Here is a 13418-nt window from a genome sequence, read left to right on the forward strand (position 1 = left end):
CACTACTATGTACTATAATTTATGTGACATTCCTAGGGATGTGCTGGTAAATGCTGAGCAAATGGATCTCTGGGGGAAAATTTAGCACATAACACATTCTAAAGTTTAATTTGCACTATTAACATTTTCTCTATCACTTTTCTAAGTCTAGACAAACAACAAAATAATAAATCAAGCCCTGATTTGTAGCATTTATGAATTTCCAAATATAAATGCTCGCACTCAAAATTTAATACTCAATTCTTGGCAGATGGTGTGAATTGGCTTCACAGCATGCCCCTGTTTATTCCACTATTAGAATATCAGCTTCCGTTAGATATTCAAGTTTTTATAGCAGAATACAGTTTCATCATTATTAAGTTAGTTCAAATCTTACCTGTCTTTGGCCTCAATCTCCCTTTTTATTAGCAATTCAAATGCCTTAATTTCATTAAGCACATCCTAAAGAAAACATATACTGTCAGTAAAAAACCAAAGGCACTCAAATACCACATTAGAATTTATAAAGCAACATGCAATTAGGCTATAGTTAGACCTCATTAATTTGTGCTAATTATGTTCAAGACCAGTTTGGATTAGTGAAAAGACTGAATTACAGAATTTTTTTAAAAAAAGGAATACTGTTTCTTACTTTTAGTAACCTAAAGGTTGCCAAAGAGGTCAAGAGAATAGTTATATAAAATCTCACCTATATTCCATCCAGATCAAAATTTTGTGTATGATAGTGTGGAATATTTTTTATCAAAAGACAAAGTCCTTCCAGGACATGATGTAATTATGATAATGAATGTGTTTTTGAGGGGTAAAGCCAGTTTAAAATAAATATATGCTTCCTTTTTCCCCCTCTTAAACATTTTAAATATTCTTCTGAAGCCCCATTGGTGATATGTCCTTATAATAAATACTTAATGAGGTCGTTACCACATATTAGAAAAAAAGAAACTGAGCTTTGTATCGAAATGAAATCTGAAAAAAACCTCAAAAAATCTGAAAAAAATCAACAGTCCCTTCCTAAGTTTGGATAATATTTTTTAATACGACAAAATTCAAAGAGAAATTCCTGCAAAAGGCTGTCTTAGTGTACTAAACAGCTGTGCAATAAGCACACTCACATAACAGGTCACTGTCTGTAACAAACATCCACGACGTGCTGGGGGCTGTGAGAAGTGCTTTTAAAACGCTGCCTCATTTGATCCTCACATAGGTGCTGTTATTTTACAGATGAAGAAACTGAGGCAAGTAGAAATGAAGTAAATGATTTGCCCACAGTCACCCGGCTAGGCTAGATATGAACTCAGGTCTTCCTGACTCCAGGCCCAGTCACTCTGTCTACTGAGCCATCTAGCTGCCTCATGTGGTATCTGAAGTTCAGTAAACTGCATCAAAAGTAGGTTCAACTCCTCTAATCCCAATGTAATTAGATTACGCTCATCTAGTGTAATGACTGATAGTTTTAGGGGAACCGCGTGCGTGCATGCATGCGTTCGTGCGTGCGTGCGTGCGTGCGTACATGTGTATTTTTCTTTTCTCCAAGGTCTTGGATAAGTAGATCAGCAGAGTTACAAAGGGAAGCTAGGGAGCACAGTGGATAGAGTCCATGGCCTGGAGTCAGGAGGACCTGAGTTCAAATATAACCTCAGACATTTAACTAGCTCTGGGACCCTGTTTGCTTCAGCTTCTCATCTGTAATATGAGCTGACAAAGAAAACGGCAAACTGCTCCAGTTTCTTTGCCAAGAAAACCCCAAATGGGGTAACAGAGAACTGGACAAACCTGAAATGACTCCAAGAAAAAAAAAGTTATAAAACATCTCAAATCCATTAGCTCAATTGTCTTGACCACAATTCTGTGAAGTGAGTTGTACATATTTTACTGACCTTATTTTCTCAGGTAAAGAAACTAAAGCTCAGAAATAGAAAGTGAAACTCGTAACAGGCAGAGACAAAAATGTCATTTCACTTTTATGGGCCTCAGTTTCCTCAACTGTAAAGTGTGTGGTTTGGGTAAAATAAATTATTTAGTCCCTTTTAGCTTTATGATTCTTTGGTTTAATAAGAACATTTGAATAAAGTAGGTTAGATGTGCATAAATAGGTGGGGACTTCACTAATAATTATTGGTAGGGATAAAAAAAGCATGATAGGAAAAAAATTGAGGGATTACACAATATCTACAGTAATTTAAGTCACTATATATTAAATTGCATTACCTTTTTCAAACTCTACACTTAGGCAATAAGACAGGAAATTGTAAAAAATAAAGGTGATCACTAACCTCTGCCTCTTTTCTCTTCACCAACATTTTGTGCCTCTCGATAGCTTTCAAAGTACGGTTTGGTAACACTTTGGGAATCTGTAAAATGGCTGCTTGAATTCTAGCCATCATCTCATGTTGCCGCCTTCTGCCCAAGCGTTGCTGTGCATTTACATATACAGTTAATCTGTTTGTCACTACTTCAGAAGGAGCCATAACATTCTACTTAAAATTCACCCAGCGAAAATTTCTGATGTTCTTTATACATACAACAAATATTGTAAAACTCCTAACTGACGTGGTCTTTTCAAAAAAGCAACTAATACACTATGCTCGCCAACCTAGTGTCCTCTTTTTCTGTGATATTCTGTAAAAGTGGTGGTTGGGTGGTCCTGACAACCCCCAGTGACAGGAAAGATGTAGTTCCCAGTCCATCACATGATAGGAAAGTGATTACATACTGTCATCCTTGTGGAATACCGGCAAAAAAATACATCTAACAGAGACCATCTAACAGAGACAGGAGTTTATGTGAAGATTCTGGAAAATTCCTGCTGAATCTAAGTCATTTAATAAGCCTACTAACAATTCAACAACATTTAAACAATGAATTTCAGAGTTTATTCCAAATTATGAATTATTAGTGGTCATCATTTCTTATGTGCAGGAAATAATTATTTTGTGAAAAACAGAATTAGTAGGGTACAATAAAGAAGAAAAAATATGCCTTTAAAAAGTTTAACATTAAAGGTCTTTTTTAAACTGCAAACTAGGCACTCTTCTGACAATAATCATGTAGTTATCTTAGCAGAATGCCCTAAATTCTTTAAAATTAATCTAAAACATAAAGTGTGACTAAATTATTCTTATTGTCTTCAGATAAGTTATATCGCCTTATCAGGCAAAATATTGAGATTTTAAAAAAACATTAAAATTCAGTTTGATAGAAATGGGCAAGTTTGGGGGAATGCTGTTTTTCTGGGAGAAAGAAAAAACAGTCCCATTCTGGACAGGTTGAGTTTGAGATGCCTACTGGTCTTTGAGGAGAAATTCAACGGGGTCCCAGAATAGAGAGCAGCCACCAGAGTCCAAAGCTATAGAGAATTCAAGGAGGAGGATGACAAAGAAAAGGTGACTGGATTTAACAATGTGAAGGTCCCTTGTAACCTTAAAGATGGAAGTTTCAGTAATGGTAAGATTGGAAGCTAGATGGCAAAGGTACAGTGAGATGGGAGGAAATGGAGGCAGTGAGTGTATATACAATGTTTGCTAAAGGTCATTCAAAAAGTCATCTATTTGCTGTACCAATAATAAGATGTTTTTCTGCCATTTCCTTCCTATATACCTTTCTTTTTTTTTGCATTTAGCAGATTTACAATGTCTGAAATGAACTATAAAATTCATATCTTCTTGAGAAAAATGAGAATTAAGAAGACAAGAATATTCATATATATGTATATATATGTGAGCATGTGTGTATCACTATTAGCTTTTGTCTGCTAAAACAATATTCTTTTCCTCAGAGGGGGAAAAAACACCACCATAAGCCTTATTTGATTACATTTATTTTGTCTTACAAAAAAATGGCTTAAAAAATTACTTGGTATTTTCTCTCTCTCTCATCTCTCTCCTACTGTCTCTTCCCTTCCCTCTTCCCCCCTTCCCCCATTTCTTGTCTTTTCCTGGGGATTTTTGGTTTTAAATTTGGTATTAAACTGTTCCATTAGCAGTCTCTTGTAATTCAACTATTTAGTAGCATCTAAGTGGATAATTGTACTCTGACGAAATGCTCAGTGTTACCTCTTAAAACTGAAGCGGGTGCTAAAATAGTGTGCTGTTGGAAAACCCAATTTTCTGCTCTCTTTATACTATCTGAATCACAAAATTTTTTAGTTTTATCTTTTGAAAATTTTCCTTTGAGGATGAGCATTGAATCATTCCTTATCCAGCTACCCATGAACTAGTTAATCCACATTCAGATCATGGGCGTTAGTTTCTTAGCGTTACAAGAACGAGAATAAAAAAAAAAGAAAAACAGATTTATAGTGCAATAGGAATGGGACCTATAGTTTTATGCCTATAGTATATACCTCTCATGTACCCAGCACCCTGAAATTCCCCAAAAGGTCTTCCACGATTTCACATACCATCTTCCTATTCAATTCTAAAAATGTCTATGAATTCATTAAAGATCATTTAAAGAAATTTTAGGTCTGGCAAGTGGGGTGGTCAAAGCAAAATGATAAAGGATGGCAAGAGGCAGTTGGGGCAGTTTATAAGAGGAGTAAGGGGATGCAGAGAAACAGACCAGAGTGTAGGAGGGGTGGGGAGACAAAGGAGAAAGCACCAGAGAATGGGGAGGTGCTCTAACAGGAGCAGATCCCAACAGCCTTGACACCTTTCCTTTCTCTCTCAGTGACAGGCCTCATCAGCCTTTTATCTTGCTAATGATGGAAGGACCACCCTTCTGGGAGAAGTGGCCGCTCACAAGATCCCAGTGTCAGGCTCTGTCAAGATGTGCAGGAGGAGTTCTCCTCGCCCCTCCAGAAACGCTCTCCAGCAGCACTGAAGAGCTGGCATGTGATGGGCATGTGGGAAATTTAGCTTTCTGCATCAGTGCTCACAGTAAGTACTTTATAGGCAGGAAGTTACAGTTGGCACCATGTGATATTTTTAGCCTATTGCATCAAAACTTCTCTTAAAAATAGCATTATGGAACCTTTTCAAGATCTTGCACTCTTTGTTCTTCCTTTAACTTTTGAATTTTTTGAACATTTTCAAAATGCACACGATTAATTTTTTCTTCCATCTGTTTAAACTTTGCTTGAAATTTTTCTGAAACCCGTTTTAGGTTCAAATCAGTTTGCCGAGGCACCAGGTTCTTAAGTCTCTAAACAAAGAAAGCATTTCCAGAGATGCTGGAGTTAGAAACTAACGGGCTTTGTCACCCCAATTTCACCACAAAAGTTTTTTTTTTTAAATTTAGTAAATAAGATGAACTCATTCTTGAAATAAGTTTAACCACTGTGTTAGTCATAAAAAAACTCTGAAGATGTTAGTTACATAGTCAAAGGAAAATGTAGAAAACGTGAACTAAAACTAAAGACAAAACACTTGAAATCTCATAAAATAATCTCTCATTTGAACCTATAGCTAAATTCTTTGCCCTGGGTTTGATTTTTTTAAATTAACTTCAAAATACCATTTTATTTGGATAAATATCACCTAAAAAAAGCATGACAAAACAGCAGCCAAATTCTCCCTTTCTTAACTTACAACTTATTTAAATCACTCTCTTTTAACTAGGAAAGAAATGATTACATGTTACTTCCTTGAGGTCATCAGATTATCAGCATATTCATTGCAAAGTAATTAATCTGCCATAGAAAACATATATGGTATGACAATGAAACTAAGCAAATATTTTAGATTTGGAAGGAAGCTTAGAAATCACCCAGGTCAACATGTCTGATGCATCTAAGGCAACATGACTCATCAGTAGAAGAGTCAATACTTTTGCTTCTTGATTCTTCTGATACATTATAGCTTCCATGATACTACACTGATACCGCCCCCAAGGAACTGGGTTGAATATTTTTAACATCTATACCAAGGTCTAAAATTGAAGAGCTTCCTTCCAAAAGAGCTTTCTTGGGATGACACACTAATTCCAATGAGACAATGAACTCTAAAAGGACAAGGATCTTAGTTAAATTTTTTAATCTTCCCTACCACCTAATACAACGTTCTGCACATGGAAGGCATTTAATAAGTATTTGTTGAATAAATGAATTAGATTGCTTTTGGCAAAGATGTTTCTGAATTTCCTCTTTGGGAATTGTTTTCAAAGGCTATGGAAGCACATTTGGATATAACATCTTCTATAGGAAGCCTTTTTCATCCCCTTTAAATTCCAGTGCCCTCCATTAGTTAATAACTTCCTATTTATCCTGTATCTAGCTTGTCTGTATATATCTCATGCATTAGATCGTGAGCTCCTAGAGAGTAGGGATTGCTTTTGACTTCTTTTTGTGTCCTCAGCACTTAGGAAAGTATCTGGCACATGATAGGTACTTCAAATTTACAGACTAATCTTAATTGGTGTTTAAATTTTGGTATAATGAAGGTGCATTTGATTTTTTAAAATATCTATAAACTATGAAGAACTTCATCTAATGTGACTGATAGCTTTAACAACTTCATATATAAAGGAAGGCTGTTTGGCATATTGCTTGTAAGATATCTTCCCAAAGAGAAATCACTTTCATGCAATCATGAAAAACATGAAATCATGTTTTATGCGACTTTGATAAATATAAAAAGTACCTAACTTCCCATGGTGACTAATCTGGCAGAATTTTAGAATCTTTTGGCCATTTAAATCCTAGTATACGGGTTCACAAAAATTACTTTATTATTTTATAGTCATATCTTTTATACTGAAGGAGAAAGACCGCTCCTTTCATTAACAATTCATGCCATTTGGTTTTTGAGCATTGACTGTGATCATGGTCCATTAAGATGATCCTGACAACAGAAGAACTTCTGTGTTCATAATGTTATCGGGTATGGACCATATGGAACAGCTATACAGGAGTCTGAAAAACTCTAACATTTTCCCATATGACTGAATGACTTGTATTTTCTGTTGACTACTGTATTAGTAAAATGCTACACATGACCCCAGTGATTTGAAAAGTTTAATACACATTGTTCATTTTAAGGAAATTTCCTTTAAGGCAAATCAAAATTTCTATTTTCTTTTAAAATTGACAATGAAATCTTATGATCTAGTCCCAATCCCATCACGAATGATGTTCCTGCCACATGCAAGGCACTGTGCAAGGGATTAGGGGGGATACAAACATATACAGTACATGCTTCCTCCTGTTAGGACTTGCAATCTAGACTTGCAAACTGAAATACAACATATGCATCTGAAAGATTATCTAACAATGTATGGCGGTGAGCTCTGTCAGCCAGCCAGACAACTTCATGGAGGAGGTAGAGCTTCAGCTAAGCCTTCAAGGAGGATTATAAATAGCCAAATAGGAAACTGGAAAGAGAGTGGCTCATTCCAAGTGGGGAATGTCATGAGCAAACCAGGGGGGTAGAAACATGTAAAATATATTCAAGGAAAACTGAAAAGACTAACCTGGCTGTAGCTAAATTCAGGTGGAAACATTAATACATGGTACTAGTACATAGAACCCAAAATATTAAGGTGAGACCAGCTTGTAAAAGACACTGAATTCAGTGAAGTATAGGATAATGAGTGCTGGTCAGAAGACCTGTATTTAAATCTCAGCTGCATCAAATTTACTGCCTTTGGCAAATCTTTCAACAGCCCTTGCCCTCAGCTTTTTCATCTTTACCATTAGTGGACAGTACTACATGAGCTCTAAGGTCTATTTAACTCTAAATGATAAAGTCACAGAATCTTGTGATTGCTACAATAAAGAGTTTGTGTTTGATTCCATAGTTAGGGGTTGGGATAGAATGAAGTGATGAGAGATCATAAAAGTAATATTATTGGAAGATTTTATTGGCAACAACGTACAGAGTGGGTTGAGGGAAGAGGGACAGTAGGCAACAGGAATAAGGAACCTAATGGACTGAAGGCTTGAAGTGATAAAGGCCTGAAGTAGGGTGATAGCAGTGACAATGGCAAAGGAGGGACAGACATAAGACATGTTAGGGATGATAGTATATAATGGAAAGAACAGAGGACCTCGGTTTGAGTTCTGGGATCTACAGTTTACTTGTAGGGTGATCTTGGACAAGTTACTTCAACTCTTGGCTTCAGTTTCCTTATTTGTTAAGTGAGAGAAATGTACTAGATTATCTATGAGGTCCCTTCAAGTTCTAATACTATATAATATAATATACTGATAAGGCATATGGATAAGGGAGAGCTAGGCCATCGATGGTATTCTTAGCCTTATATGTGTATGTGAGAGACAGAGATGAAAAGAGAAACAGACAGAGACAGAGACGGAGGGAGATGGAAGGAAAGGAAGGCAGGCAGGAAGGAAGGGGAAGAAAGAAGGAAGAAAAGAGGAAGAAGGGAGGAATGAAGGAAGGAAGGAAAGGGAAGAAAGGAAAGAGGGAAGAAGGAAAGGAGGAAAAGAGGAAAGCAGGGAGGGAAGAAGAAAGGAATGGAGGAAGGAAGACAATGTTGATGTGTCCACTCTCTTCCAGGAACTGTGGCTAACACTTCATAGGTATCTTATTTGATCTCTGCAACTACCCTGGGAGATAAGTGCTCTTAGTATCCCTATTTTACATTGGCAGAAACTAAAGCAGTGAGACGTTAAGTGACTTGCCAAGGGTCACAAAGTCATTAAATATTTGAGGCTGGATTTGAACACAGGTCTTCCTGACTTCAAGTCCTATACTCTACCTACTGTGCCACCTAGTTAGCTCAAGAGGAATAATTTATTTTTGAACTACCATTCCTACTAAAATAATACAATAAAAGAAAAAATTAAAAAAAAACCCCACAAACTGTTCAAAAACCCAATGGGACTTCTCACGGAATTACTTTAAATTCTTGCCATTCCTCTACATTGTATAACACATGAGTTTCTACTGGCATTGTTCTGCATACCCACCTCTCGATAAATCTCACTTTTCATATTTTGCAGTTTTGCAGGTGCTAAAGGTCTCATTGTTTGCATCGCAACTCCAGTGAGTCCACTTTTCTTCTTCTTTTGGAGTGCGATGTACAACTGATAAAGAAGTTTCGTTACAGAGCCATGTTTTTCTGTCATAATATTTTGGGCCACATTTTGATCGAACTGAACACCCAAGAGTTGAAATGTTGGTTCTAAGCGAGAAAAATTATTAAGCTTGGCATTGGAAACCCTAAAATGACAAAAGAAAAAATTTATTCTATTAGATGTTGCCCTATCTAAGCCAACAATTGCCATATAAGCTATAAAATATTAACTACAGTATGAAATATTTCTTTTCAAGGAAATATTTCAAGTAGCACAAGTATTTTCATAAGCGATTTCAAATTGTATGTCATTTTAAACATTTTATTTTCTCATGCCACTCAAAGTTTAATACCATTTAGAGCTTAACTTTTTTCATACCCCCAGAGTGATTAATTTTATATTAGGTTTGAAGAAAAAAGGCATAGATTTTTGTGCTTTAAGTATGATTTTGAAATTGCTACAGAAAGTTACACACAAAAAACTATATGCACACATTTACACACATGAATATATCTAATATCTATATCTGTATATTATCTGTATATGTATATATACACACACTCCTATATATCACATATACATATCTATGTGTGTATATATAAATGTATAGGTAAATACATAAATACATACATACATACATACACATATACACACATATATCAATAAGCACAGTCCCAGAGTCAGGAAACCTTAATTCTACTCTCAGATCCACCACTTATTAGCCACCTAATAATAGTCACAATGTGCAGTTCTGTGGCACAGTGGACAGAATGTTGTCTCTGGAGTCAAGAAGAATCATCTTCCTGAGTTCAAATCTGGCCTCAGACACTTACTGGCTGTGTGAACCTGGGCAAGTCACTTAGCCCTGTTTGCCTTAGTTTCCTCATCTGTAAAATGAGTTAGGGGAAGGAAATGGCAAACCATTCCAATTTTTTTTTTTTTTGGCAAGAAAACCCCAAACAAGATCATGAAGAGCTGGATGCAACTGAACAACAACAAAAGCAGTCAAGGACTCTAGGACAAAATCAGAGCTGGCAGGAACCACAGAGGTCATCACCTCTAACTCCCTACTCTTTTGAAGAAGGCACCTGAGGCTCAGCGAGGTTAGGTTCCTCTGAAACCATACAATTCCTAATTTCTTACATAGCAATGACATTCCATTAAATTTCACATACCATAATCTGTTTAATCAACCCCCAATAGGAGAACGCTCCTTTATAAGTTTCCAATTTTTGGCTACCATGAAAAGAGATGCTACAAATATTTTTGGACATATAGTCCTTTTCCTCTTTTTAAAATTCTTTATTTCTCTGGGATATGGTTCTTATACTACGATAGCTGCATCAAAAGGTATTCATATTTTATTAACTTTGTGGGCACAGTTCCACAATTGATTTCCTGAATGGTCAAAGTTACAGCTCTATTAAGAGTTCACTCGGGTACTTTTTTTTACCTCCTGGAGCCACTCCATTATTTGTTATCATCCTCTTTTTTCATCTTTGACAGTCTGAGATATGTGAAGCGTAATCTCAGAGCTGTTTAAATCTGCATTATCTAATTAACATGATATGAAGCATTTACAGCTTGTATTTCTCTCTTTGAAAACTGTATGTTCATATCCTTTGATCACTTATCTACTGGAAAATGGTTTTTAGTTATAAAATTGAATCAATTTCTTATTTATCTTGGAAATGAGACCTTCATCAGAGAAGTTGGCCAACAAAGACTTTTTCTCCCAGTTATATTTTTCCCTTCTAATTTTTATTGCTTTAGATTTGGTTGTACAAAACCTTTTATATTTTATATAATCAAAAATATGTATTTTACCTTATGTAATCATATTTATCCCTTCTTTTATCATAAACTATTCCTCTATAAATTTCAAAGGTAATTTCTTGCACCTCTAATTTGTTTAAGAGATGGCCTTTTATGTCTAGTTATATATCTATTTGGCACTTATTTTGGGGTATGGTGTGAGATGTTGGTCTAAATATAATTTCTCCCAGATTCCTCTCCAGTTTTCCTAGCAGTTTTTGTCAAATAGTAATACCTTCCCTCAGTAATGGAGGTCTTTTGGGTTAAAAAATAAAGTATCTTATAGTAAGATTCATATTGTCTCTTGTTGAATCTTAATAGATATACTCCCAAATATCCTACATCTTTGAATTTATCTTGAATGTAATTTTCTATTTCTGCCTGCTGGATTTTATGAGTTATATATGAATCCTGATAATTTACATCGAGTTATCTTTATCCTGCAACTTTTAGGGGTTCTGGGGGGGGGGAAAGAAGGCCTTTCAACTTTTCTCCATTACATACAGTTGCTCTTAGATTTAAACAAATGCTCTTTTAAGAGTATTATGAAGAATATGTCCATTTATTCCTATGATTTTTCAAAAGTTTTTAAAAATAGAAACAGATGTTGAATTTTTCAAGCCTTTTAAACATCTACTGATTTAATAACATTCTTATTTATATTATTAACAGGATTTATTATATTCATAGTTTTCCTGTTGTTGAGCCTATCTTACATTCCTGTAATAAACTTAACCTGGCCAGAGTACCCAATTGTTCTAATTGACATGTTGTTTTAATCTACTTGATAATATTCTCTTTAAAATTGTTTGCATCAAATTTTACTAAAGATATTGGTCTGTTATTTTCCTTCTCTACATATATTTCTCTGTGATTTGGGTATTAATACTATATTTGCATCACAGAAAAAAAATTGGATGGATAACTTTTCTTAGTATTGTAACAATTTATGTCATATTAGAATTGTTTTTTCAATGTTTAATAGAATTAATTTGTGAATCCATCTGTTCCTAAAGGTTTTTTTAAATTCCTTTGGGAATTACCTATTGTTTGTTTTTAAATCTAGTTATTTATATTTGACACTCTGGGTATATTTTTATTAGTATTCATCATTTCCTCCAAGTTGTTTATTTTATCAGCATATATGACAAAATAACTTCTGGTAATTTATTTTGTTTCCTCTTCAATTCTGGTGAACCATTCTTTGACATTTTTTTACTCGAACAATTTGGTTTTCTTTTCAATTTTTCAAAAATCAGGTAACTATGTATTTTCATTAGTTTTTCTTTTTAAAAAAAGTCTCATTTGTTTATCAATTTGATGATCTTTCTACTTTGTTTTATTGCCTTCTCTAATTTTCAGAATTCAGTCAGTGAATTTTGATTTGTTTGTTCAATTTTTTTAATTACACGTCCAATCCATTGATTCATTCCCCCTTTCTTTTGTTGTTCAAAGTATTTAGACATAGAAATTTTTTCTTTCAGAATCGTTTTAGATGTTTCCCATAAGTTTTAATACGTTGTCTCCTTATCATTATTTGACATTTTCTATTGTTTTTAGAACATACTCCTTGATCCACTATTTCTTTAGAATTACATTACTTCATCTTCAGCCACTTTTTTAAGGGCCATTTATTGGATATAATTTTTATTGCACTGGGATCAGTAAATGATGTGTTTAGTATTTCTGCTTTCCAACATTTTTGTTGAGGTAAACGTTCCACATGCAGCTGAAAAGTATGTTTTCTTTTAGTAATCATAAGAGATCAATAATCTTGAATTTTTTTCTAAAATTTTATTTAGGTCCTTCATTTATTTCTTGTTTATCATTTGATTGGATGTCAATATCTGAAAGGGATTCACTAAGGTCTTCCACTATTACACTTTTATTATCAATTTTGCCTGCAATTTGATTAACTTTTCCTTTAAGTGTTTGGATGCTACACCATAAGTTGCAAATATGGAAAGTATTTTTATTGTTTGTCTTTGGTACTTTTAATCTTAAGGTAATTTCCCTGCTCTTTTTAAAAATACTCTGTCTATATTTTTACTGCAGTCTTATCTGAAGTCATGATTGCTACTTCTGATTTTTTAAAAGTTCTACCGCTGCATAACAGATTTTTGCTCCAGCTCTTCATTTTAACTCCGTATGAATTTTTGTGATTCAAATGTGCTTCTTAGGAACAACAGTTTTTCAGATTCTGCTTGTTAATCCATTCTTCTATTATTGTATGGATGAGGCTAGTCTCATTCATATTTAAAATTATCATTGCTGATTGTATATTTCCCTTCATCCTTGTACTTTTCCTCTGTTTCTGCCTCCTGCTTTACAGACAAGAACTATGGAAGAAAAGACAAAGTGTGCCTGACACTTCTGATCTTACAAGTGGAACAGCCTGTTTCCCCCGTACTGCAGTTCTTCTCCTTCCCTTCCTCTACCCGGTTCCTCTTTTTATTCCTTTTCTTTTAACTGCTTTTCCCATTCCTCTGCCCCACTGTCAAATTTGTCTGGTTTGTGACTATCCCCTTTCTATCCCTCCTCTCTTAGATCCCTTTCCATCATTCCCTTTCTACTTCTCCTTTGAGTTCAATGTGTTTCTGTATGAGAATCCCTAGTGCGGGTATGATTA

General features: G+C 34.8%; 1 protein-coding gene across 15 annotated transcripts in view; it reads right to left on the reverse strand.

Annotated features, from left to right (window-relative positions):
• Window positions 1-13418, reverse strand: part of SPEF2 (sperm flagellar 2) — a 289696-nt gene that overhangs the window by 220882 nt on the left and 55396 nt on the right. For 12 of the 15 annotated variants that reach the window (XM_072605832.1, XM_072605834.1, XM_072605831.1 and 9 more), the window contains 4 exons: window positions 8867-9119; window positions 4972-5142; window positions 2274-2414; window positions 377-441 (listed from right to left, as the gene is read on the reverse strand). In XM_072605832.1, coding sequence (XP_072461933.1) covers window positions 377-441; window positions 2274-2414; window positions 4972-5142; window positions 8867-9119 — 630 coding nt within the window. The remainder of the gene's footprint in view (window positions 1-376; window positions 442-2273; window positions 2415-4971; window positions 5143-8866; window positions 9120-13418) is intronic. The other 3 variants (XM_072605837.1, XM_072605838.1, XM_072605828.1) reach the window with 1 other exon arrangement.

The sequence above is a fragment of the Notamacropus eugenii genome, chromosome 4 (assembly GCF_028372415.1).
Source record: "Notamacropus eugenii isolate mMacEug1 chromosome 4, mMacEug1.pri_v2, whole genome shotgun sequence".
NCBI classification, from domain to species: Eukaryota; Metazoa; Chordata; class Mammalia; order Diprotodontia; family Macropodidae; genus Notamacropus; species Notamacropus eugenii.